The sequence below is a fragment of the Zootermopsis nevadensis genome, unplaced genomic scaffold (genome assembly GCF_977971745.1).
Source record: "Zootermopsis nevadensis isolate Lab colony 2312 unplaced genomic scaffold, Znev_1.0 Znev_ptg000002l, whole genome shotgun sequence".
Classification (NCBI taxonomy): domain Eukaryota; kingdom Metazoa; phylum Arthropoda; class Insecta; order Blattodea; family Termopsidae; genus Zootermopsis; species Zootermopsis nevadensis.
Window position 1 is genome coordinate 14,709,234 of NW_028259134.1, and position 27,833 is coordinate 14,737,066.

Consider the following 27,833-nt stretch of genomic DNA (forward strand, 5'->3'; position numbering starts at 1 on the left):
AAAACATAGAGATGGCATTAAAATGTTAAATCTATTTATTTGTTCTTTTATTCTTCTTTTTCTTTGGAATTTGATAGATACAAAATCTAAAAATTGATACCATAGACAGAGGCCTGTATGAAATTGAAATGCACAGATTTGTAATATGGAAAATAAACTTCAGACCTGCATAGTTGTGCATTCAGTGTCTGAGTGGAATGTATTTTATTTATTTCACCTGTTTTAGATCCAGCCTTCCTTCAGAGGTGGCAGTCCAATAGTAGTACCAGTGCAGTCAGACAAGTCATCACATATTGATATTCTGGTACAGAAGCAGAAACTTCAACCTCCAAAGCGGGCATATCAGTCCAAATTTCCTCGACAGAGATTGCCTGTGAAGCTGCCTCCAGAAACGAACAGCAGGAATTACATCAAAAATTACAACAATAGTGATGATGTGAGACAGAAGCTTTTAATACCTTACAATTTGCAACAAAGAATTTACAAAATGTTGCATGAAAACCCACAGGTAATATTATAAAAGTTTTCTGAAATTTACTCTTTAATCAGAAGCACATTCCCTGTAAAAATAAATACATGTCACCCAGTAAAATAAGATGTAGACAGAGGGTTTCAGATGTCATTATTCCTAGTTTTCATTCTCAAACGGCAAACTTTGCTTGTACTGGGACTTACTTTATTCATCTTGTTTTGATCAAACTTAGTATCTAGCTTGAATGAGTCACCTCACCACATTGTTAACCCCACCATTATTTTACGGACACAGTGTATATATTTAGATTGGGATGTATAATAGTTCCATTGCCTGCTCCCTTTGCCTTGGTTGTGCGATAGCATTGGGAACACCAGCATATGGTCAGTACAGGAAGGAATTCATCTTGAGTTGCAAGCAAAGCAGTTTCAGCTTTTTGCTTCAGGTGGCATAACTTTATAACGAAATAAGTTAGAAACCCATAACGTTGATACCCAGTGCTAGGAGCATTGATCTACAGATTATTGAAATGTTCATGTTGTTATTGCATTTAGTTTTTGTAAGGAAAGTCAAGATTGTGTGAACAGTTTTTTGTACCTTGTCTGTATGAGATGTATAATACTATTACAATCACTAGGCACAATGTGTTATTACCCTAATAGATTTTCATTTACTTGATTTTATACTTTTCTTAGTTATAAATTCAGTTTAAGTGGTTCTTAAAATGCAGTGATTTTTATTGAAGTAGTTATAACATTTTTATAGATTATTTTATGCATTCAAAATCTCTCAGATACATGATTATGAATGATGGGAAGATTTTTTCCCATTGGAAAACAATATTCTGTATTATTTTAAAAAATGACAAAAATAGATTTGTTTATGTGGATGCTAATGTAGGATTTGAGCTCCTGTCACAGTAGAGGGTTTCATATCTAATGCTTATTATGTCCAAATAATATACCTATAAATCTGTTTAGAATTCTGAAAATGGCCATGTTTTTAAAAACTGCCAGTATCATCTGTGTTATCATGATGCAGCCATATAAACCTTAATGCAGAAAATAGTCTGCCTGAAAGCTTTATCTTGCCAGTCATACTGAATCATGAGTTACCTGGTGTTTGTTCATTCATCACTTTTTACACACTTCCTAAGTGCATTGAACTACATGTTTTGGACATGCACCCGTATTCAGTTTTGATGTGTCTGTGTAGTTATTGCACTCTTGTTTCTAAAAATTAAGAATTTTATCATTCTTGTTAGTCAACTGATATAAAATATTAAGCATATATCTTCCTTCTAAGTATAGTGATTGTTACGCTAGTTTTCTGTTTTTATGCATGAATAACTTTGTTACATTTATGATAAAATGTTTGATTACTAGAACACTTTGAACCTTGTTATTGTGGCACAACTAGGTATTCTTCGGTGTGGAGGTGTTTTTATCTGCAACGTATGGGTGTGTGCGTTTGAAACATGTAGTTTGATAAACACTTAGCAAGAGTGTGTAAAAAGTGACAAATGAACAGACATCAAGTAATTGAAATATACACACTGTGATGCTGCAGTACACAGTTGGAGTCCAATGTTGGTTACTTTTTGAAAGAAAATGGTATTTTATTTTCATCATATTATACTCCTATACATGTTAGGACATATATGTTCAGAGTACCCTGTAATGGATGAAATAAATACTGCAATCAGGATTGTAGGTTAAACGTGTTTCATTATAGCTTATTCTAAAAGCGAAACAGAATTGTTTAAGACAGTACAATATATTTCTTTCAGGGAGTGCCAGTCCAAACCATCGAACAAGAACTTTGTTCCATGCAGACTCTACGGAACTATGGAATATATGATGGCGGTGGTGTTTACCAGTTACTTAATTGTCTTAATCACTTTTTGAAGGTTTCCAAAGGGATGGTTTACCCTTTGCAAAATATTAAACCAGTGTATAGACCAAAATCAGTACAGTCAGTTATTGATTGTCGGGATTCGAACATTTCTAACTCAGGGACTGTTGGATATGAAAGTTGTAATGACATTCACCCTCAACAGAATGGTGCTGTGGAGGAAGATAATGAACTGGAATGCAAAGTAAACAATGAAGATGATGCATCTATTTCAGAGGAAGTTCATGGGCGGTTAGGTGTTGGTGATGTATGGACTAACAGAGAAAAGACTGAGGAAGGTGTGTAGTGGATCATTTAACCTTGAATAATCTTTTATTAACTTGTTTTATGTTATCTTTCCCACTGAGTTTTAGGATTATTTGTTACTGTTACTTTGACTGGCTTTTGCCTACTTTCCTCTTTTTGTGGAGAAATGAAGGCTTTTGATATTATGACCATGTGATGTCTGATTACCTCTTGTTACTGTTAAGTCGGTTGATGTATTTTCATGAAACTTTGTATGAGCATATCTTTGAAGGCTATTGCATTTTAATGCTTATGTTTTCATCTTTGTTTTATCTTTCCGTCTCCTGGTTAGTCTTCCGATGGATTTCCCCACCAAAATTTTGTGTGCATTACTTGTCTCTTTCATAATAAGCATATGCTCACTCCATTGTAACCTGGATTTCATTATCTTATTGTGTACGTCGTGACATTTCTTGCTATGTAACGTACCAAATTGCTTACTTTTTCCTTCATAGCTGTAACAGTAGTGCATTAAACCACATCTCCATATTTTCATCATGAGTTGGGGTGGCTCTGTTGGTAAAAGTGACTGGGTTTGGGCTGAACTTTGCAGGTTCCACCCCTAGTAGGGATATGATTTTTTTCCTTTGCCATCATATGCAGGCTAGGTGTTGACGTTTATTATAGCTGCACAGAAAATTAAGCTAAAGTACTTGTAGCTGTTAGGATTAAATGGCTTATGATATATGAAAATGAGTAGTTTTATTTTTTGATAGTTTTAAAGAAAATTCCAGTTTAACCAGTAGTTATACTAGTTAAATATAAGGATTCCAAATTTTTGTTTTCCTTCTAATACCATGGAAAAGAATTCTTGAAAATGCAATAGTCACCTTAGTAGTCACAAAATTTTGTGATGTTTATGGAAGTTGAAATTGTATCACTATTTTTATAATAGGCTGCCACAGAGTCCTGACCTAAGTCATACAAATCCAGTCCACATTCTCGCATTTCATTTCGTTAAGATTTGATTTAATATTGTACTCCCATTTTTTGCATCCAGATCAGTAATATGACACTGTCAGTTTCTCTGTTATATGCAGCATCCTTTCACTCAAGTTCTCCAGTGTCTGTGATTCTGTGGGATGAATAAAAGTGAACTATGTGATTCTGAAATGCTTTTATAACTGCCTGTTTGAACTGTTGAAAACTGATGAAGCCTGATGGATTGTTTGTTTGTTGTGTGTCTGCAAATTGTGCAACACGTTTCCATTTCTATCATGTTAATATTTTTTCTTTTATTTCAGGTATAAATGTGATTCTTAACAGCAAATCACCAATACCTGATATATGTACTTACAACAGTGCTTGTACCAGTGATATCATAAGTGAGCGGATGAAACTAAACTTGCGGCTTTTGTTGGACAAGTATCCTGGTGGTATTTGGTGTTCAGAACTTCCACATTTATATAAGGTAAACTGTACTGTAACTGTATTAGTGGTTTTCACTTATTTATCACCAAGCTCTTAACCATATATAATGACCATGACTTGTAATGGTGGCTGTTACATGAACATCTTTGGTGATAGCAGCCCTCCCTTTTCTTCTTCCAGACCTTGTGAATTCCCAATCTGCTCCATTGGGACTCATGGTTTCTCCCATGCACTTCTGCCCTTTTTAGCTGGCCACCCAGGATGGGGATTTACCTTAGGGTTCCAATTTGGTTTACTGCAGGCCCTCCCTCTACCAGCTATACTCCCTGTAAGATCAGACTTGTGGTGCAAATGTTCTTGTAACCTAAGCTTGGACCAAAGGTTTAAACCTTGGCTTGTTCTGAGAAAGATCCCAGGAAGAACAGTTGTTGGATCATTTTGACTGTACCTAGTAAACCTCTGTAGGTGTTCTAGGTGGTGATAAATGTTTCAGGACAGAAATATGAGGTACCACCTACAAGATTTACATGGCTTCATTACCCAGATAATCAGTCTAAAATCTTGCTTGTGCATGTTTTAATAAAATTGTATCCTTTCAGAGTTATTTTGTTAATGTTGTATTGTTGCTGAATATTACAGGAAGAGTTCAGGGTCGTGTTAGATTATGTCAGCCTCGGTTTTGTAAGTGTGATTCAGATGGCGTCTAATATACCTGATGTGTTCCATTGCATTAAACCAGATGGAACAGACTGGAAATTGTTCGATGCTCAGAAAAAACTGCCTTCTCAGTACTCATCATATGACATCAAATCTAATAAAATAGGTAAGTTGTGTTTGTTGTATGGGATTTTTATATTTTATTCCCCCCTCCCCCATAAAATCTTGTATGTGTACGTGCGTTTCTGTCAATAGTACAAAAATGGGGATGTGTACTTCATATTAAGAGTCTTGATGTTTGAAAAAAGTTGCTTAGTATCTGTTGCTGGCAAAACTTACCTGGAATGGAATATGTAACATCTACATTGTGTTTTGTTAAGTTTTTGTGTCCAGTATCTTGGTATTATGGATTGTAAGAAATTAAAATACATTACATACTGATCCTACCAAGTTTTACAAAAATCAGCCAGTTGGTTCAGAAGTTGAAAGTGTAAGACACTTAAGAAGCTGGTGATTTCATAAGCCTTGTTTCTTTCCTTCATAAAAACAAATAGGCTTAAAATTGGGCTTTTAATACATTTTAGTCAGTCGTGTTGATATTCATAGTTGCCAACAGGTTATATTTATGAAGATTATTTTCTCTTTTAGATTGACTCACATTCTATCTTCTAATAATAGTTTTTATTCAGTTTTTTCATCCATATTCTGCTTTTGATTAATAGCTTTCATTGTAATATAAGTTAATTCTTTAAAATATAGTCATCAGTGGTAATTTTTGTATTTGCTGTTGGTATTTGTTTTCACGGCAAATTAGAATATGTGGAACTGGTAATTGTTGCTGTGAGAAGGAAGTGAATTTGGGTTTTCTCCTTATAAAAATTTGTGATTAGTCGTTGTCGTCAATAAATTACGTCATCAACAATGTCAACTATAAGCAAACTCGGCATTGTTGTGGAACACAACAATGCCGAGTACAACACAACAATGCCGAGTAAACAAATAACGCTTCACTACCGAGCCAGTCGCATTATCACTGTTCCAGAAGAAGCACGTGGAATCGCATTATTGATAATTTTCTGATAGTTGTCCTAAAACATCAGGAAAGTGAAAGAAGACGTTAACAAGTATTTGAAGTACCTACTCCAACAAGGTAAACTGATACTCATTCGATATATTATGATTATGATCGATTTTGAGACGAAGATTTGCAAGGGTGGGGCTGGATGTAAAAAGTTGACTGAACAAGAACAGTTGGCCTCTGAACTGCGACGTAAAGAACTAAAACATCAGACCTATTTAAGAAATAAAGAAGAGCGAAGTAAAACTTACATTGATAGACGAGATCATATTAACGACACACGTAGAAAGACTTATTCGGTAAGAACAGAGGAGAAAATAAAACAAGACGTTGAAAAGAAAATTATTAGATATCAAAGTAAATTAGTAATGAAGAACCGAGGAAGACTGCTAATAGCAGCACATTTTATGAACGACGAACATCAACAACATTATCTCGGACCTATGAACTATGAATGTATTCATTGCAAAGCGCTTCACTGGCTCGATGAATCGACTCAACGTTCCAGTAAATCGTTTTATGATTGTTGTGCACATGGAAAGGTTGTGCTTGATTCGTTGCCTGAATATCCTGATGAACTTAGAAAACTCTTTTCTCTTCGACATTTTCGCAACAAATGTCGTGTTTACAACAACATGCTTGCATTCGCATCATTTCAAGCGAATCTCATGGACTTCGGAATTAATCGACCAGGGCCATATTGTTTTAAATTGCATGGCCAAATTTATTATAACATGAATGCGGCATCTTTTCCGAAAGATAATGAGAATGCAACTTTTGGTCAACTGTTTATGATCGACGAAGAAGAAGCCGTCAAACAAAGAATCGAAAATGCACGTCAGAATTCGAAAGGCGACACCAAAGATGACATCAAAGAAGAAATTGTCACGAAATTAACTAATATAATTTCGCGCATTAACGTCCACGCAGAATCCTATCGCATGATGAACTACCAATACAAGCTTGAAAAAGAAAACGCTGAGCGTAACAACGAGTCTGAACCGGAGCTAAACTTGGTTATGTCGATGCTTCCTGGAGACGACAAAAACAGGTACAATCCGAAATGGAGCAATGACGTCGCTGTTGTGTGTCCTAAAACCGACGACGGTGACATTCCTGATTCGTATGTTGTTGTTTACAGTACCAAGGAGCAAAGACTCAGACGTCTTTCGACAATGAATCCATTCGTTGAACCCTTCGTCTATCCCCTTCTGTTTCCTTACGGCACAATGCAATGGCATAAAGACCTGAAACTGAAAGATGCTAAAGTTCGTGATCGTCTAACACGAGGAATGTTCGCTCGCTATAGAATCGCTACTCGCGAAAAGGAATTTAATCTAATCACAAAAAGTGGGAAACTTTTCCAACAATACTTGGTTGATACTGAAATTAAACGTGAGAAAGACGTTATCAACTACTTGAGGTATCAACTCCAACAAGATAAACGTGTAGATAAGTGCAGTAGTTTGAAAGCAAACTTGGAAAAGCTTGCAAAAGAAAAGAAGAAAAAACTCGGGCGCATTAAAGTTTTGAACTCATCGTTCGTTGGATCGCCACGATACATGTTGGAACTGTACCAAGACGCAATGGCAATGGTCGCTGCTTTCGGCACGCCGTGTTTGTTCATCACCATTACGACCAATCCTAATTGGAGTGAAATTTGCGAAAATCTCGAACCACATGAAACACCACCAGACAGACCCGACTTCGTTGACAGAGTATTCAAGTTGAAACTCAAACACTTGATGGATTTGCTGACCAAACATTCAGTTATGGGAAAGTCGCTTGCTTACGTGTACACAGTTGAGTTTCAGAAGCGAGGACTTCCGCATGCACATATCCTTTTAAATCTCCAAGAAGGATCAAAAATTAAGACTGATGAAGATGTTGACAAATTCATTTGCGCTGAACTACCAGACCCCGAAACACAACCAAATCTTTACGACATTGTTACGCGTAACATGATTCATCAATGTAGTCCGCGTTGCATGAAGGGAAATGAGTGTACTAAAGGTTTTCCCAAACAGTATTCTCCTTGCACAATAATCGTCGAAGACGGTTATCCAATCTACAAAAGACAAAATAATGGACGCACTTACTCAGCAAAAAATGGATTTGTTGCAACAAATCAAGACGTTGTTCCATACTGTCCGTATTTGATGCAGGAATTAAACTGTCACATCAATGTTGAGTCTGTATCATCGATTACTTCAGTAAAGTACCTATACAAATATGCTTTTAAAGGTGGTGATTTGACAAACTATACAATCATCGAAGGAGATGAGCTTCACTACGACGAGATCACCAGCTACCAAGACAGTCGCATGATCACTGCTCCAGAAGCAGCACATCGCATTCTTGAGAATGAAATGCACAGGCGCAGTCATGCAATCATACGTCTACCTGTGCATTTGCCGAACGAACAAACCGTCGAATTTGGAGAAGAAGCTTCATACGAAGACATTCGAAAAGCAATTGCCGGTTCAACAATGCTCCTTGAATATTTCGAATTGAACAAACAGGACCAAAACGCACGAAAGTATTATTATTTCGAAATTCCAAAGCACTATACGTGGAGAGCAGAAATGAAAGGTATCGATGACGAAGAAGAAAAGGGAGCGTCCACTGTCGAATACGAACAAAAGACGAACTTGAAGAAACAGAAGTCATGGTTTCCACGAAGAGATGGTAAACACACAATCGGACGCGTTTATAGTGTAAGCCCTAGAGATCAAGAAACATTCCATCTTCGTGTTCTTTTGATGAATGTGAAAGGCGCAAAAAACTATGAGGACTTAAAGACTTACGACACTGTCACTTACCAAACATTCAGAGAAGCCTGTTTAGCACGTGGACTAATCGAAGATGACGCTGAATGGAAACGTTGCATGCAAGAAGGTGCGATCTACCAAATGCCTTATCAGCTACGTGTTTTGTTTGTTCAGATTCTAATGCATTGTCACCCATTGCACCCCGAAGAGCTTTTCAATGATTTCATCGATATAATGGCGCAAGACTTTAAAAAAACAAGATAAAATTTCTGACTCTGACGCACGTGACAAAGCTCATGCTAATATTAATGAATTGTTAATTATTGAAGGGAAAAGTTTGAAGGACTTTCCAACACTGCCTCAGGAAATTAAAAAATTACAGACAGTTTGTAACAAAGAATTAACTGTTGATGAACACATTGGAATTGGTGGAGAAATGTACAAGTCATTGAACGAGAAACAAAAGGAAATCGTTGACATAATACTTAATCATATAGACGGAAAACCAACTGCCAAAAACCCGTACTTCTACATTGATGGTCCAGGAGGATGCGGTAAAACTTACACATATAAAACATTGTACCATTTGTTAGTAGGACGACAAAAGAAAGTCACTACGATGGCTTATACAGGTATTGCAGCAAGTTTGTTGCCTAAAGGAAACACTGTCCACAGAGTAGCCGGGCTGCCCGTTCCTGTTTTGCCTGACTCTAACACCAACATTTCGATAACGGATAACAGAGGAAAAGAATTGATAGATACAGACGTATTTATTTGGGACGAAGCACCAATGGCACCACGGTATTGTATGGATGTACTCGATAGAACTTTGCGAGACTTCACACGTTGTAACTTACCCTTTGGAGGTAAAGTTATGTTGCTCGGTGGAGACTTTAGACAGATTTTACCTGTCTTACGCAATTCAAACAAAACGTCAACACTGTATTCAACAATAAAATATTCGACTTTGTGGAAACACTTTAAGGTCACGTCATTGTCTGAAAACATGCGCGCCACACCCCAAGCTATAAAATGGACTAAATTCTTACTCGACCTCGGCGAAGGACGTCTCAACGACCACGACGACATGGTAGAAGTGCCTGAAAACATGGTTTGTACGGACGATTTAGTCGAAAAGATTTGCGGAGATATAATAAGAAACAATGACATCGAAATGCTCAAAACTACCGCAATCCTTGCTGCAAGAAATTGTGACGTCGACGAAATAAATGAGAGAGTTGTTGACTTACTCGACGAAAAGACTGAGCGAATCTACTCGAGCATTGATGGTGTCGAAGACTCGGACAAAGAAAAGTTCAGTGAAATGGTGACACCCGAATACTTAAACACTTTGCGACCACGATCACTGCCCCCACATAATTTGCGTCTACGTAAGAACGCTATTGTCATGTTGGTACGTAACTTAAGCGTTTGCGAAGGATTAGTTAACGGAACACGTTTATTAGTACAGCAGATGACCAACAACCTCCTTCAATGTATGGTCATAACGGGAGATCATTGCGGGGAAATTGTTTTCATTCCACGTATAAAACTATATTGTGACAGTGAATACCCATTTACTATGTGGAGACGCCAATTCCCCGTAACGCCTGCCTTCGTAATCACTATCAACAAAGCTCAGGGCCAAACGTTCAAAAGAATTGGCATTTATTTGGAACAGGATGCTTTCGCACATGGACAAATCTACGTCGCATTTTCACGTGCACCAAGCGATAATTGTGTATTTGTTTATCTAAAAAAGGGACGAAAAAATAATCTCATTAAAAACGTTGTCTATAAAGAAATATTGAACGAACAGAGTATGAGTTGCAGGATAACACAAGACATTAAACAAAAAGAAGGAAAGCGAAAAATTGAAATTAATCTTGACGAAATTAAAAGTGAAGCAGTTGAACATGCAGTTAAACGTGTAAAATTTGAAGGGAATATAAGAACAATAAGTGTTACAGAGGATGAACAGCCTATACGGAGAGTGAAGCAGAATGAAACGACGATTACACGTGAAATTGTACCAACTATCGAACATTTCAAACTCTTGAATGCCAATGGATCAGACTGCTTCTTGATTTCCTCAATAAACATGTTGCATTCAGCTACTGCGTTCGTTGAAAGTCTGAAAGAAATGATATTAAATGACTACGAGGGCGACAACATTGGTGCACAACTGATCTCCGAGATTGCAAACGCATACAGTCATCCTCAAAACTTACATGTCATTTCAATACGACAAAACCTTAAAGAACATTTAAGAAGAGATTTTCAAAGTGTGTCCGAAACAATTTACAACATATTCGACGAGTTACCAATTGCTATGCAAAACATGTTTGAGTATGAGACGGTGAATACAAAAACATGTAGAAATGGTCATCAACTTGAGGAACGTTATAAAAACCAAATATTGTTCATGAACTTACCACAAACGAACGTGATAAACTTCAAAGACTTATTGGAGTATCAAACCAAAACAGATGTGAACGGAACGTGTACGGAATGTCAACAACACTACATACGTGGAACGACAGAAATTGTTGTTGGTGACCGTCAAAAGTACATGATTTTGGAAATAAATAGATTTACTCTAAATGGACTACGCACATTTGAAATAATGAGAATGAGACAAAACAACCAATTAATGTATGGAAAACATTGGAAATTGCAAAGTGCGGTAGAATTTGTGGACATTAACGGTACTGGAAACGACGGACATTTCAAGGCGTGGCGACGTTATAACGATGAATGGATTATCTTCGACGATAATCGCATTACAAAATCTAAAAAAATTATCGATAAATGTAAAAGTGTAACACTCTTATTATTCGAAAAAATCATAGAATAAAATATGTTACGTCATTTCTTTACTCTCTTTGTTGTGTTGGTATATTGCCTTCAAAAATTTCCTTCCGTTATTTCTCATAGTATTTTAAAATCAACAATACGTCTTCATCGAATACTAGATCGTAGAAATTTGACTGATGACTAAGAACAGCGAAGTAGAGAAGTAAAATATCATATTAGAGAATGCGCTCCGAAAGGACAGAACAGAAGGGAAAAAAGCAGAAGAAGATTTGTAAGGGTGTGGTTGGACGTAGAAAGTTGAGTGACCAAGAACAATTGGCCTCTGAACAGCGACGTAAAGAACTACAACATCTGACATATTTAAGAAATAAAGAAAAGTGAAGGAAGTCTTACATCGATAAACTTAGAAAAACGTATTCAATAAGAACAGAGGGGGAAAAAGGCAGACGAAGATTTGTAAGGGTGGGGTTGGACGTAGAAAGTTGAGTGACCAAGAACAGTTGGCCTCTGAACAGCGACGTAAAGAACTACAACATCTGACATATTTAAGAAATAAAGAAAAGCGAAAGAAGAATTACATCGATAAACGAGACCATATTAACGACACACGTAGAAAAACAGACGAAGATTTGCAAGGGTGGGGTTGGACGTAGAAAGTTGAGTGACTTGGTTGCGTTTTACAAACTTGATCAACCCCCCCCTAGGAGCTCCGAAAGGAGTGCCCTGCTCTAGTAATATAAAAAATGTCAAGAAAGTCATATATTCTTTTGGTAGCTCTCATAATTTATTTTCTATTGCCTGATTCTGCTGTCTAGCAATAACTCAAATAGAAAACTGATTAAATATCTCCTGATTGCTTATTGGTTGTGTTATTTTTTTCTGTGTGATTTATGATATTGTAAAATTTGAATGAATTGTTGACTTAAATATCCTTTATAAAGTACTGAAGTATTTTAAATTGTTTTTTAAGGAATTTTTATATGTTTAATGTTTCCTTATCAGCTGTATAGGTTACATAGTGTTTATAAGTTGGTTTTAATTTATAATACTGAATATATAATGGTTGTCTTTAATGCTGAATGTTTATTGTACTACTCTAGTAGAGATAATTTCTACAATATCCAGAGATAAAACCAATTTTATTTCAGTATCAACAAAAATGTTTCCTTCTGTACCATCAAAAGTAAAGAAGAACATTGTGAAGCTTCTCACATATTATTCGAACGGAATACCAAGTGATCAACTCCTCAGTCGATATATGGTATGTATGTATATTACTTGTTAAATTGTATGTTTTAATATTTGAGTCTCTCAGTGTGATTATTCTACTGAATAAGAACAACATTTGGATCATACATATTAAATAATTTGTGTTAAAAAGGGAATTTATGTGTTATCTAATAAGGAACAAAAATTAAGTAAGGAAGAATGTATGAAGTTATCAGTATATATTTTTGAGAAAACTGAGGAATAAGGTGTGGGTTGTCTCTTCTGATATAATAAAATAGATATGGAAGAGGCAGATTGTTGTAATTTTTGCTCACATGAACTGTAATAACATAACTCAACCTAAAGTAATATATGTCATGTATGAGAAGAAGGTTGTTCTGGAACCAAACCTAGTTTTTCAGTTTTCTTTTACTTGTCAGTCTTTGATCATGTCATTAAAATTCATAAATCTGCTTTGAACAAATCAAAATAAATTGATAAACTATTCAGATTTCATAATTTTATCCACTAAAAAATGCATCTTTATGATTGTATAATGCAATAAAATTATCTCTCTAATGGATTCTTACTGTATTCATATTAATGTGTTAGAAGTGCATCAGCATTGAAGGAAACAAGAAATATTATATTACTCTATTTGTTATGTTGATAAGTCAGAAGATATTTAATTAAGATTATACAAACATTGATTCCTGAAGTAAATAAACTGATGATGAATTTATGTAGATTTGATGTAAAAGGAAACCTACCATTGTAGGCCAGTTTTAGAACATTGTTACACACTGACTGTGTGTTTAACATATGATGCAGTGTTGTTTCAGAAGACCAGTAGTTTATTCTTAATGTCAGTGAGATTATAGTAGCCTTCCTTGCATCATTCATGAATATTTTATACCTCATGCTTGTTAGTGTCCAGCAGATATAACTTTGTCTTGTTTCAGGAAGTGTTCTTGACTTCATTCAGTATACAAGAGATGGGATTTGACACAATGGAGTCATTTCTTCTGTCTCTCAATGATACGGTTTTGCACATGCGCTATGTAAACAAGAAGATACTTGTATATCCTCATGCTTATGATACAGAACCAGAATTGGGTAATCCATTACCACATATAACTGAGGTAAGAGTGTTACAGAAAAATTTTCATTCCAATTTTAGTGCCATTTATCAGTGTGATTTTCAAGATACTTCGTAATGTATGATCAACCATGAACAGGTGAGAGCTTGGCTAGTTAAGAAATTCCTTCTTATTGAGCCTGAAGATTCATTACCATGTTCACAAAATTATGGCTTGAGCCCCGATCCTGAAGCAGTTGCATCCATTTCACACCTTTACAACATAATTGAGATTCCTTTTATTTTCCTGTGATTTACATATAGGTCTGTCATCATTTCTTTTGTCTTACATTGTTCTAATCAGACTTTTGAATGCACATGTTATTTCCCAATTGATGCTGAAATTTTTGTAGGATTTAGAGAAATAAATGTTGGTAAAAGCTGAGGCAGCTGTGTGATGAGACATGGTATTCATTCCTCTAAAAAAAATTGTAACTTAGAATATATTATACAATGAATTAGAATTTCTGGTAAGGCTTGCTTTCCTTTAACCCTTCATCACAAGAGATGGAGCTTTAAATTCAGAAAATGAAGCTTGCTTGAACTAATATGACGTGACTTACAAAAATTTAATTTGTACAGTTTTTTAAATCTCTACAATTACAATTTGTTAAGCATTGTGTTCCTTGAAATTATTTATTTATTTGTAGTTTCTTTAACAGCACTGCTAGCAGTACAGACTACATAGCATCATTAATAGTGAATTGGAAATTATGTGGAAGGAAGTGGTCATGGCCTAATTTGAAGTACTATCCTGGAATTTGTCTGAAGAGGCACAGGAAAACTGTCAAAACCTCATTTAGGATAGCATGTCTCTGGTGCACGGTTTGAACCCGGGACCTCCAAAATATATAGCAGGAATGCTAACTCAGCCACATTGTTTGGGGCATATTATGTGAAAAATGCACAGGCTGTGGGATTGTGTAAAGTTTAAAACTAGCGTAAAATATCATCATTGATAAAAACTGTCTTTGTATTCTTGACATGTACACTACTTGTGTTTACCCTTCAGTGGTATAAGGAAAAATTTACACCAGAGGCATTGGTAAATATGTGTCTTTCATCCATGAACAATTAAAATTAGAAAATACTAGATTTAAACCAAAATAAAAAGATCCACAGTGTATTTTAGTTGAGTGTTAAAACGAAGAGAATTTCACTGTAAACAAAATAATTTACCAGGTTTATGACTTGTTATAGTTTTCCCAGTTATATTAAATAACATATTTTTATTTTTTATATAGGTGCATATTTCAGTCCTTGTGAAATTGTGTTCCCTTACATAAGGTGCTTGAAGTGGTCATACCATGGGCAACTGGACACAATTTTTAATTGAGCCTGTATGTGTCGAGGACAGAGTTTTCTCAGAAGACCTCTGGCTGGCAAGGACCCCTAATTAAACCCTATACCAAATATTTTTGTATGGTAACTACTGAAGGTAAATGTTTACTTGAACAACTGATTACAAAAAAAAATCACCATATGCAAAGAGATTACAGCATCATGTCCATTTGTACGTGGATGCCCTGGGTGACCACTTTTAGTGCCTTCTGTGTGGGATGCAGTTTGACAAGGACTGATTTACCTACATCATTTCATCATCAAAAGGTTCACTCTAATACATGATAGATATGATATGTAAATGATAAACCTTAGCCAGAATCTGAATCAGATACCTCCTGAGTATGAAGCAGGTAATAAGTAAGTTGCATTATTCAACCATTGTTGGATTTAGTAGTAGTAATTGTGATAATATTAGGAAGCAGAAAAATAATCACCCCTGTCATTTCTGTATCCATTCAACATAACTTAGCTGGCACTAACTATTATTGATATCCAGATTACACTAATTTAAATCCATCATATATGCATAGAATCACTCACCATGCTTGTATATTTATGTAATGCTGCATTTGTCTTTGTGGGTAGCCACAAGACCCCTTTCCAGACTTGTATAAACCTGAAGTGGTTGGTCCAAAGGGAACAATCCCATATGAGAATATACCACCTGAAACTGCACCAGGAGGATTTCTTGAGGTGTTGGTGGCAGAGGTTTATACACCTCAGAACTTCTGGATACTGTTAAGAGGAGAAAAAACTCACTTGGCACTGGACAGACTTATGAATGATATACAGTAAGTACTGGATATTAGTGTCAATTTCTTCTGTTATCAGTAAAGTTTCATATTTCATATAATCTTTGTCACAGTAACATTAAAAATCCGTGGCGTAACAACTCCAGAGAGCCAAAGCCGACTAGCTTGACTGCTGGCCTCACGTTCACATGCCTAAGCAGAGGTGAACGATCATCCAACCAGATATAGGGTGACGTGTGGTCAGCACGATGAACCCCCAGCCATTGCTAGCTTTCCTGACCAGATTACGCTACTCATTGTAGCTCCCCAATTTCCTCACGATGCTGGGTTGGCACCGGTCACATACACTGGTTGAAAGCTCATGAGAAAATTTCTTCTCCCCCAAGACTCAAACCAGTGCGCATACCGTATTGCCAGTCCGAAGCATGATGCCTCAGACCACGCGGCTACAGCGCGAGACTGTCACAGTAACATAGAACACAGAAAATCAAATGCACACAACCATACTGAAAAGTTACAAACAAGATTTTTCTCAAAATCATCTTAATTTGTATATAAAGGTGAGTCAGAAGTACGTTTACAAACTTCGTGTGCGTGTTCCAGGATCAAAAATAAGAAAAAATGTTCCTATGAACATGGGGTCACAAATGTTTCATTTTCGAAATAATAGCCAAAAATAATTTTCAATGTATGCCTTTATTGCCAAGTATAAGGACAAAGATGTTTCTTTATAACAGATGCTCAAAGGTTGCTCCTCCATTCTCCACACATGCACAAGCACAACGTACACAAGACTGACGGATTCATTCATACACACCAGGGTTTCCTCGAATCATATGGCATGCTTTCTGCACACATTCTCATAGGTTGTCATCATTGTTTATGGGCGTTGCATAAACGACGGACTTCAAGTGAACCCACAGATAAAAGTCCAATGGAGTCAGGTCCAGTGACCTCGGTGGCCATGCTACTGTGCCACCACGCCCAATCCATCGCTGAGGGTACTGTTCATTAAGATGATATCTGACACGATGGAAGAAGTGTGCTGGGGCTCTGTCATGCATAAACTACGTTTGTCTTCTTGTATTCAGTGGTACATCTTCAAGGAGACGTGGCAAGTGTTTCTTAAGAAGTACCGATATGAAGTTTCTCTTAGAAGTGATGGAAGCATGTGTGGACCAATAAGCATGTCGCCAACAATTCCTGCCCAAACGTTAATTTAAAATTTTTGCTGGAAGCTGGATTCACTTTCATATAAAGTCAACTCATTGAAACTTATTTTTGGCTATTATTTCGAAAATGAAAAATTTGCGACCCCATGTTCATAGGAACATTTTTTCTTATTTTTGATCCCGGAACACGCACATGAAGTTTGTAAACATGCTTCTGACTCATCCTGTATACATAATAATAGTCATTAGGCAACCATTAAATAAAGCATTTTCTTAATTTGTATTACATGGTTTTTATTGTTAGAACAAACAATTAATATCACATATAATTTTTTCAACATATATCCATTTTTAGGAGAATACACTTTGTTTATATAAACACAGTTAACATAACAGTTTGCATTTGGAATAATTTTTTTTATCTGCTCAGTTGTTCTACAATAAAGCATTTCAGATTTTTTACTTCTGCATGATTGTACTTATCCTTGCAGTAATATTTTGTTTTCATTTTAACAGTTGGTGTTAGAGTGTTGATATTGTGCATTGACTTTCTTTTTATACAGTTTGTCAGAGTGTTTCGTATGCAATTAATCCTGTAAAATAAAATAGATAAAGTTGTTGATAAGTGTCACTGTCCCTCTGTGTCTCTTATGTCCTAGATGGTAATAGTCCATAAAACAATATAAAATTTAATGATGTTTTTGTTTGTTGTATTTTCATAAAAGTACATTCCAAATTCATTACTCTGTGCATAAAGATAATGGATTTTGAATTTTCATATACAAAACATGCAGAAAGTTTTAGAAACCAACACAGAACTTGACATTTATCTTTCATGTATCTAGTATATGATCCCTAATGTAAAATATGAACACTTTTGAAGAAATGTGTCATCATTGAAAATTATTAACCTTTAGATCAAGAGTATCTTCAGCAGTGAGTTTCAGTTAAATGTATAGTGACATGGGATGTTATGTGTTCTCTGTCTTGCTGTAGCTGCCCCAGTCAGCCTCATTCAGTAATGTGTGCTATTGTCCGGTAGTAATATGGTTTAAATGTGGTTTGGCATCTTTAAATAGTGTAGTAGAGTAGGCTTGGAAGGAAGTACACGTCATGTACTCAGCAAGAGCCTGCTTTTATTCCCTCAAGGCATGTATGACAGGTTTTCATGTTTTACTGAGAGAGCAGCCATCCTCCTGTTCATGTTATTGGGATTGATCTCAGTCTCTGTTACTTACCTGAAGGTCCATTCAATGCATGTGGCCACAATATTGGTGTTTGCAGTTGGATGTGATGCCTAGGTTTATGCTGTGTTCACCCACAGTGGACTTACAGTAGAAATGGATGTGGTGGTGGTGCTTTTTGACCAACCTCTCAATTGTGTTTAGTTTGTCTGACTGCTGTTGAAATTGGCAATTTGAAGGCCTCCTGGTCTTTGACAGGCTGAAGGAAGCTGGAGGGTATTCTTGATAGGAGGTCTGCCATTTTGTTATTGTGTTTGGACACCACCCTGCTAATGCTCTTGAAGGTAGTGCTGGCAAAGGGTAAAGGAGCCACCAGTGTAGGGTTCTTTGGACATGGTGGTAGGACTGTCTTAGGTGGATTGAGAGCCCAGAGAATCTGCTGTCTGCCGTAGCCATTTCAGCTTAATCCCTCTAACCATATAAATGTACCCACTTACCAACAACCTCACTTCAATTCTGAATATGTAGCCAGTATATTGCTCTGAAATGTTGGTATCACGCTACAAGTCCACTCTGCATTATTACCCAAAAGACTAACATTGACATCTTCACCAACATGAGAACCTCAGATCTCATTCAGATTACAGAGATTAACATCACTAACCACAGTGTTACCATCAATGACAGGTGGTTGTTTGCTTATGATGTGTTTAAAAAAAGAAATGCCAGCTCAGACTGAATCAGGTCTTGACCAGTAGGTATGTGGTTTGAGCGCCACACTGTAAAGGTGTATAGGGAGCACAGAGGTAAAAGATCATGCATTCTAGACCTCAATTATTAGATGATGAGCAGTCACCTGCAAGCTTTGTCCATTTTACTCCCAAGGAACAATTCACTGGTACCCATTTGTGTGCTTGAGCAATGGTCTAGTTAAAGTAAAGTAAAGTAAAGTTTGTCCCGCTACATGCCATAAAGGCACTTGGGGTGAGTGGAGGTATAGCTCATCTCTTTCTTGACCTCGGCACTAGATGGGGGTGAGTTGTCAGCATAACACCCCGGCCAGCTTTACCCCCGGGAAAGGACCCCGGTACCCATTGTAGAGGAGGCTGGGTGGGCCCCAGAGCTGGTCTGGACACAGAGGCTAGAGGAAACATCCTCTGCCCCCGTCGGGGATAAAACCCCGGCCGTCCAGCCCGTAGCTAGTCACTATACTGACTGAGCTATCCCGGCTTATAATGGTCTAGTTATCATGTTGAAAAGAACATCTAGCTCCTGCTAGGAATCAAATTCTAGTCATCCAACCTGTAGCCTGTGATTGAGCTATCCTCATCATAGTTTTGACCAATGTTTGTATTAATGTCAGCTTAGGAATCATTCTCTGTATTATGAACTGACCTTCAGTTGTGTTTGGTGTTTTAGGGAATTCTATAATCAAGAAGCAAAATGTTATCATATGCCAGATGTAACAATTAGAATTGGTCAGTACTGTATGGCTCCCTTCAATAAGGAATGGCATCGTGCATGCATTACTGCAGTGCACAATCTTACTGATGCACAGGTAAGATTACAAATCTAAGGTAGGCCGCACACCGGCATGCGTCAAGACATGATGTCTGCGATATGACGCAAAGAAAGGAGCACAGTTGAAACGAATGAGATTATGAAAACCGCCGCACACCAGTCTGAGTCATGATGCTGACGTCAGCTTCATGCTGCAGACACGTGCAGCAAAACATGGCATGTTTCTTTTCTGTGCATCAAGACTGAGACATCAGTACTCAAGGAACAGCACTAGTGTACGTTATCGACATGAGTGAAGAGCAAATAAATATTAAAATAGTACAGATGGTTGAGAAATTCCCGGTAATATACGATTATTCATCCCCGGGCCACTAAAACAAGGAGGAGGTTGATAAAGCTTGGCATGCAGTTTCAAAAGAAGTAAACATAGATGATAAGTGCACTGATTAATTTTATTTTAATGAGCTAATGACTCATTAGAGTCATGAATCCACTTCCTTTTCCTTCTTTTACGTAATTTAAGCCACATGTACATTAAAATATCTTCCTCACTGGATGACGTCATGTCATCAACTAGAGAAGATGTGATAAGACGCAGACACGTGCTACTGTGGTGTGCGGACTCGAGTCTGAATCGCGAATGAAGGAAGACTGCGTCTTTTGTCTCATGTCTTGATGCTTGTCTTGATGCAGTTGGTGTGCGGCCGCCCTAAGACAGTATTTTCATGTTTATAAGAAAGTTTCAGAAATAATTGGAATTGTAGAAATATTTTTAAAACAATTTCATTTTCACTATGTACAGAGTAATTGTGCTTTCAGTTTAGAGAAATGATCTCAAATGATTTTTCACAAAATATATGGCATTAGTGTTGCTCCTGCCTCACAACTACAAAGTCTGGCAGCTTGAGTGTAGTTTATTTTGGGTGTAGGGAATTGTTTTTCAAATATATTAATTTCAATTTTGCATAGGTCTTTGGCTTTGATATTCATATATTGTAAATATGGATCTATTTTAGCAAGGCTAATGACTCTGTAGATGTCACACTGTATATGAATTATACACTGAACTGAAACTATAGTAGATTTTGATTAAATATGTGTCATATATTATGTCCCAATCATTTCTACATCAAGGCTTTTTGAAGAAAAATTAAAAAATTGATTTGAGTTTCTTGTAAAGTCAGAATTATATTGGATTGGTACTGAATGTAGCAGCTGAGTGGTTAGCACTTGTACTTTGTATTCAGGAGTTCCCAGATTCAAATCTTGATTTGAAAAACAGTTACCATGACTGAAGTGTTTCATGGTCTTCCTCAGTCCCTCCATGTGAGTGTTGAGATATTACCTTTAATTGGGCCATAATCACTTAACTTTTAGTATACATTCTCCAATATTGAAAGTCATCAAATTTCAATATGTACTTTTAGAGAAGAAGCCTGTGAATTGGCATGGTATCTCCATTATGTGCTCATCTTACGTATGTTGTGCAAATAGCATGTAAGATACACATGATAAAGAAGATTAAAATCAGTATTTACAGTGCATGTATGCAGTATAAGAAAATAACACTACAGTGTAATTAAGGCTCAAATACAATTATTTTTGAGTCCATTGGTTTTCCTGTTGCAGGTTCTGTTTGTTGATTATGGTACTTCAAGTCGAGTGAAGAAAAATGAGTTGTTATTCATGCACCAGGATTTTAGTACTTTTCCAGTGCAAGCAATTAAAGCTAGTCTTGTCAACCTAATGCCAGCTGATGGTGCTAAAAAATGGCCCTATGAAGTCAATATACGTTTTCTTGAACTGGTGTCTGACAAGAATCTCATTGCTGTTGTCTCATCAGTAGATCATGAGGTAATGTTAATAAGTATGTACTTCTTTATAAAATGTCAATGGTTAAGCAACTCATAAACCTAGAAAGATTCCAGTGTATAAAATGTATTGACACATTCAAGAGGCCTTGAAGCTTGAACAGGGGCATGTGTCTTGATCAAATTAACTTGAAAAATAGGTGCTCACTTGTTGATAAAAGTGCCTGAAGAATTCACTTGAGGATCAACCGAAGTATTCAGAATTAATAATCTTAAGATTCATGTGTGACATTGATATTAAGAAAATAATTTCTGATCAAAACTATCTATTCTTGCTGGAATAAATTGGTTACATTTTATGACTAGACCTGAAATTGTTCAACAATAATAATAAGTTTGTATATCTTCCATGTTTTTTTTCTTTCAGCTGTCCTCCAAACTTTGGGCACCACATTTGCCTTTACTGTTTCTTACCTCTCATTTACCAATTGTCTGTTCACCCATAATAATTCTTACTTGCTTGCTTGGTTGCCTTTCTCTATTGTTTGAATAACAGAAACCAAGAAAGTGTTTCATAACTGAAAAATTCAGAAAGAGCTTATAAGAAACCTTATCAGTAATTCTTGTTTCTATATAGCATATAACAAATATTGCAGATGTGATGTGTGATCCCATATGTGTAACTGAGGTGATTGTGAGATAAGTTTTTATAAGGAATAATGGTCAAATGACAACATTCTGCAAAACATGTTTCACTGTTGCATGCAAAATCTGTTTTGCGTTGATCATAATTTTGAATATTTTTATGCTGTTTTAAATTAATTTTAAAGATTATGGAGTTCAAACAGGTCTGATTGCCCAAGCTGTGGTGTTGACGAATACTGTTTATGCTCATTTTAGCACCAATAATTTAATTTCACATTAGAAACTGCTGTAATATTTTTATATTTGTTTAGTACTCTTTCGGGTTTCAGCAAGAAAGGTAATTGTAAACATTTCAAATTATGATAGAAAGTTTAAATTAATTAAGTGTTCCCAGTCTGTTGTCCGCTCCCTGTGAGGACCAGCATTTTGGATTCTATATAGTGCAGATGAGCTCAGAACTTAAATATAATGTAAAGAAATGGTACTGCTAGAAATCATGGGATTTTATGGAAAGAACTAAACAGTTTTCCTTTCCCTTGTTCAAGATTGACATTTTCATGCAGTGTAGCAGACTGTGTAATAAAGTTTCTAGACTTCTGGGTTTGAGGAATAAGCATGTGATTTGGATAGAATATTTATAATTACCCATCAGGAACTGAAGAACTTTTTAAATATCCTAATGATTTTTCTTTACTTTGAAGGGTTTCAGATGATTTAGACTAGTCACAATACAATGACCATTTATTGTGGATGAGTAACTACACATGAAAATTCACGTTCATCTTCTTCAGTTCAGAGATTAGCTTCAAGCCTGTTCTAGCTTTGTAGTTATCTTTTGACTTTTTTTGTAGGTCTCTTTGGTTAGTACAGTAGACCAAGTTTTGGGAGTTTGTTATTGTCTGTTCTGTTAATTTGAGTTAAACATTATGTTTGTTAATATTCACACATCTCCTAGAACTTTAATATTTCACCCACTCACACATATCGATATATAAAGTTGTGCTATGCAATAAAGGTGAGTTTCATGCTTTTTCTGATGAAAGAGTCTTTGATATGACACTGGGTGGGTCTCAGAGCTGATATGGATCATCATGATGAAGATGAAAGTTCTTTTCCTTGTCAATAACTATGGTTATCCAGCCCGGAATCAGCCTAAATCATCATCCTATATCTTCATTTCTATTTTGCCTCTATTATCTTTACATATTTTTATAAGTTATTCTTCTCTAGAAGCCTCTTAGAAGGAAGTGGACTTTCACTCCCTCCTAGCCCACTTCTGTAAGTCATGAAGAAGTTGTTCATACTAATTTGTGATATCTACAGGCTCGCAGACTGGAAGTAGCCCTCGTGGACACCTGTGGTGATGAGGATGTGCACATTAATGACGTCCTAGTAAAGGAAGGATTGGCAGAATATAAAACAAACAAGCTGCCATCACCACCACCACAAAGGGTAACTCTCTTGGAACAGCTACTGAAATTTAATATTATATAATATATATTGTTAAGACCTCTAGTCCTTCCTTTTACATGATAATACACCTTCAGCATATGTGCATGTGTAGTGGTTGCTGTTTCTTACCAAGTAAACAGGATGATAGAAGTGTTTTTGGTGGTTTTTACCCTTCTGCATTACAGCCAGTTGCAAATTTATGCATCTATACTTCAGACCATACAGTGTTATAAACAGTTTTATTATGGATACGTAATTATTTCTATATGAATGGTCAAAGAAACAAATTGAAGGGCATTCACATGTTTCTTGGCTTCATGACATTGTACTTAATCAGAGTAAGTAAACCTTCATATAATGCTTCCAGTTATAACATAAAATAAGCAAACAAACAAACTATTAACACTGTATTATTTTATGTTCTAATACACTACACGGTATGCAAAGTTTTAAGCTCCCAGTTATATTGTGGGTTCAGATATACCACAGCTTTGAATATATCCCCAAATAAAGTTAGATATATTTTATGTTGTACACTTGTTATGCGGGTACTAAAGCTGTCCTCCGACACCCACATTATATCGATGTTCCACTATATAAGAATGTAAGAATTTTTCACTTTGTTGATCAGTATGGAGAAAATACTTTTTTGAGAGGGTAAACAGCCAAAGAAACTTTGGTACAATACATCAGTAACTTACTTCCTTGTTCAGATTAATAATTGAATCCTGGTTTGAGAAAATTCTCTATGTGAATTAATGTTAGATATTTTATAATTTACTTTGTCAAGAGATTGGGCCTCCCATCCTATCCAAACACACTTGGAAAGTGTACTGCATGTTTTATGTTAGTGTATCTCACAGTGACACAGAAATTATTTGATGGTTTATAGCACAGAAATGGCTTACAGTATTAAAGAAATGTTAATATCATACAGTGTTATCTTGTTGAGTTCTAAAAATTATGTTTAATACAGTTTCACTATGCTGAATATTTAGTAAGATGTTTTTAAAAGTTGGACTTCCAAGTAAAGTGGCAGCCTTTGTTGGTTGATATTATCCACAGATATATTATTAAGCTTCTTTTATTCTCTTTTGCTGAATTTGTATTAAGTCTTTAATTCCCTGATCCCTGGTGGAAATTTCAGCACTGGCTGTCATGATAGCCCTACATAAAAATCCCCATCTTTATTTGAATTGTTTATTAATACCTGATAAGGAGATAATCTTTGTCTTAATCACAAAATTTTCATCACTTCAAATTCAAACTAATTTTAAGAAATTCGTATTGGAAAAGAAATGCTTCATTAAGTGATTAATGAAGATAAAGATATGACCTGATATTTGGTTTGGATTGTACAGAATTTTGAATGTAATAAAAGCTTGTCACTAGTACAGTGTCTCTTCTTTCCTCCCAGTCCCATTTCCTGTTCAAATTAATAACTCTGGTCACTGTTTAAACACTTTTTTGGATAATCCAGTAAATTTGTGTGGAGCACTGGAGAACAATATTTTAATTTGAAAGAATCCATAACCATTTATAATGGAAGAATCTTTGATGAAGTGCATGTTTTCTGCTGCTAGAAGCTAACCTGTCAAGTGACATGCATTCACTCAGAGTTTGCCTGTTTTGCCTTTTAAGCACTAATGACATAGTACTGTCCAGAACTAAGCTCTGTAGCCCTCTAAGGAATACAGACGTTGTTGGTAGTGGCAAAGAGAAGGAAACGTATCTATTATTCAGATTGAAGGTATTGACTGAGTCTGCATTTGCTCTGCTTGTGAAGTCAACATGCTGATTTACTGTAGTGTTTGTCAATATTACTAAACTTGAATATAATTCACTGAGGACAGATCCTGTCCACATTACAGAGCACAAACTGTTAGTCACCAGCTTCTCACTGCAGAGGCATATTTGAGGCTGGATATTAGTTGTGCAGTGACGTGATTGGCTCTGTTGCTTTCCATGTCCCCATACCATGTCACCTTGTCCTGCAGGGCTAAAGAGCTAAGATCCAAAATGTACGTTATCATTTTCGTCATCAAAATCCTATTTATTTTAGTTGAGCAGAAAGTAGGTATCAAAGTACTGCTGTGAACATTACATTATCTTCTCAACCAACAATTCTTGACTTTTGTACACATTATTTATATGCTTTAAGAATTTGGTCACAATGAGATGAATGCATCACAAAATTCTGTATAATAAATAGATCAAGTGAAAACCAAGTTGTCATTAAAACACAATACTTTCAATATAGTTCCATATTAAGTTTGTGCCTGAAGTAGTTTCTTCTTCTAAAATGTTACATTTAGATACTTCACCCTTTCTTTCACTACACTGCAACTGTAACTGGATGATGTCAGATACCAAATACAGAAATTTATCAACTGAATTCAGTTTGGGTCAGAAGTGAACATATGATTACCACTTAAATGAAGGCATAAATCCACTTTTAGATATATTTTAACAACTATTAGTTAAACATATATATCAGGTAATTAACCTAACCTGAATTTTTTAAATTAATATTTGTCATACAAAATGAACCCTGTTGAACTGTAATAATTGGTAAGAACTTTCTTGTATCATGTTTATAGATTGAGGCAGACCTTGCACCTTTGACAGTCACAGTGAGCCGCCCGCCACCAGGCTTCTCTTTGGGATCAAAACTTTGGAGGCAGTCATCTCTCTCTCCTACAGGATCTACACTACCAGAACAAACTGTTACCGAAATACGCGGCCAGTCACACCTACAGTCGCCACTACCAAACAAGTCTGTGCTTAATGTCAATGCATCAAACTTCATACCTCAATCCACTAGTGTACCAGCAGCATCACCATTATGTGACATCAGCATGCTTACAAACACAAGTCTTTTACAAGAACAGGCATCACTACTTCAGCAGTTTTTACTTTATGACCGTTATCTACAACATCAGCATTTAATGGCGTCTTTAATGATGCCAAATCCCACATTGGCATATTTAGTTTCACAGCAAACTGCAGCAGCACTAGCTAATCAATATGGAGTACCAAGGTTGAATCCACCAGTGATGTGTACTCCAACTGCTATTGCTGATAGAATGGAAAATGCAGAGCAGTTGCATCTGAATATTTTACAGGTTTGTCCTACGTCATCCCCAAATTCTTCATTAAATGAAGAATCCTTACCTCCCATTATTGATAAGTCATCAGTATCTACAAAACTTTTGATTGGAGATTCTGTTGAAACATCTGATACTGGTACCAAAGAATGTTTGTCTGTGACATCACCTGGTGTTAGTTATTCACCTGTTAGTAATCAAATTAATCCACAGATGTGCATTCATGTTCATAGCAGTTCACAACCAGCAGTAGATAGTATTGCATCTCAAAAGGAAGTGACAGTGTTGAGTCAAGTTAGAGATGAAGAAAAACAAAATAAATTTGCTGTACTGAGTGAAGCTTCTAATAACACTGTGTGTACAGAGTTTACTTATAGCATGGACACTGTTCAAGTGAAATCACATATTATGAAGTCTGATCCTGATGGCATTGATGAGCAGGAGTGTATGAAAGAAAGTGGAGAACAAATTGAAGATTTGTCATTTGATTCAGATGAAATATACAGGTATGTTAATATCTGTACTGTTGAAGGAACAAGTCATAAAGTAAATCAGGTGTTTTAAACTTATATATGTTTCTGGATGATTTTACAGTCTGACTGTTTGGCTCAGGCCCCATCATTAGATGAAGAATAGAATGGTGTGATATACAGGATGGCACATGAAAAGTTTGCATGAAAGTTTTAATATTCATGTAATGGTACATATATAACTATGAGGCTGTTTTGTTTTGTTTTCTTTTTTTCTTTTCTTCTTCCTCTCTCTCCCCTGCTGAGGTAACCCCAAGGGAAGAAGTTAGACTGGTTTATGTCCAGGAAACTGGGTGGCCACCCAGTTGCTCAGACATGAACACCTGCGACTTTTTTCCTTTAGGGTTCTCTTAAGGAAAATCTGTTTCCAGAAGAAAGACTCCATAGTCCACATAATATTTTGACCTTTGTCATTTGTTTCCTGGTGTTAATATTTAGTGCTCAGTTAATATCTCTGATAAATATATTTTTTGTGAGATGTATATTGCAAAATTTTGGGAAAATAGATTCTGTCAGTGAAGCTGTATTTCAGGAGTCCTTCTATCATTCATACTGAATCAGTTGTAACTATTGTAAGTCAGGTTTTTTAAATTTGTATATGCT

The 27,833-nt window shown here is 36.1% G+C and overlaps 1 protein-coding gene across 3 annotated transcripts in view; it reads left to right on the forward strand.

Moving 5' to 3' along the window:
* LOC110836631 (tudor domain-containing protein 5) overlaps positions 1 to 27,833 on the forward strand; it is a 41,254-nt gene that overhangs the window by 4,121 nt on the left and 9,300 nt on the right. For all 3 annotated transcript variants that reach the window (XM_022078035.2, XM_022078036.2, XM_087350562.1), the window contains exons 3-13: positions 227 to 508; positions 2,262 to 2,664; positions 3,916 to 4,082; positions 4,682 to 4,865; positions 12,514 to 12,626; positions 13,537 to 13,716; positions 15,642 to 15,847; positions 19,584 to 19,722; positions 21,315 to 21,539; positions 23,465 to 23,593; positions 26,194 to 27,206. In XM_022078035.2, the coding sequence (XP_021933727.2) occupies positions 227 to 508; positions 2,262 to 2,664; positions 3,916 to 4,082; positions 4,682 to 4,865; positions 12,514 to 12,626; positions 13,537 to 13,716; positions 15,642 to 15,847; positions 19,584 to 19,722; positions 21,315 to 21,539; positions 23,465 to 23,593; positions 26,194 to 27,206 (3,041 nt within the window). The remainder of the gene's footprint in view (positions 1 to 226; positions 509 to 2,261; positions 2,665 to 3,915; positions 4,083 to 4,681; positions 4,866 to 12,513; positions 12,627 to 13,536; positions 13,717 to 15,641; positions 15,848 to 19,583; positions 19,723 to 21,314; positions 21,540 to 23,464; positions 23,594 to 26,193; positions 27,207 to 27,833) is intronic.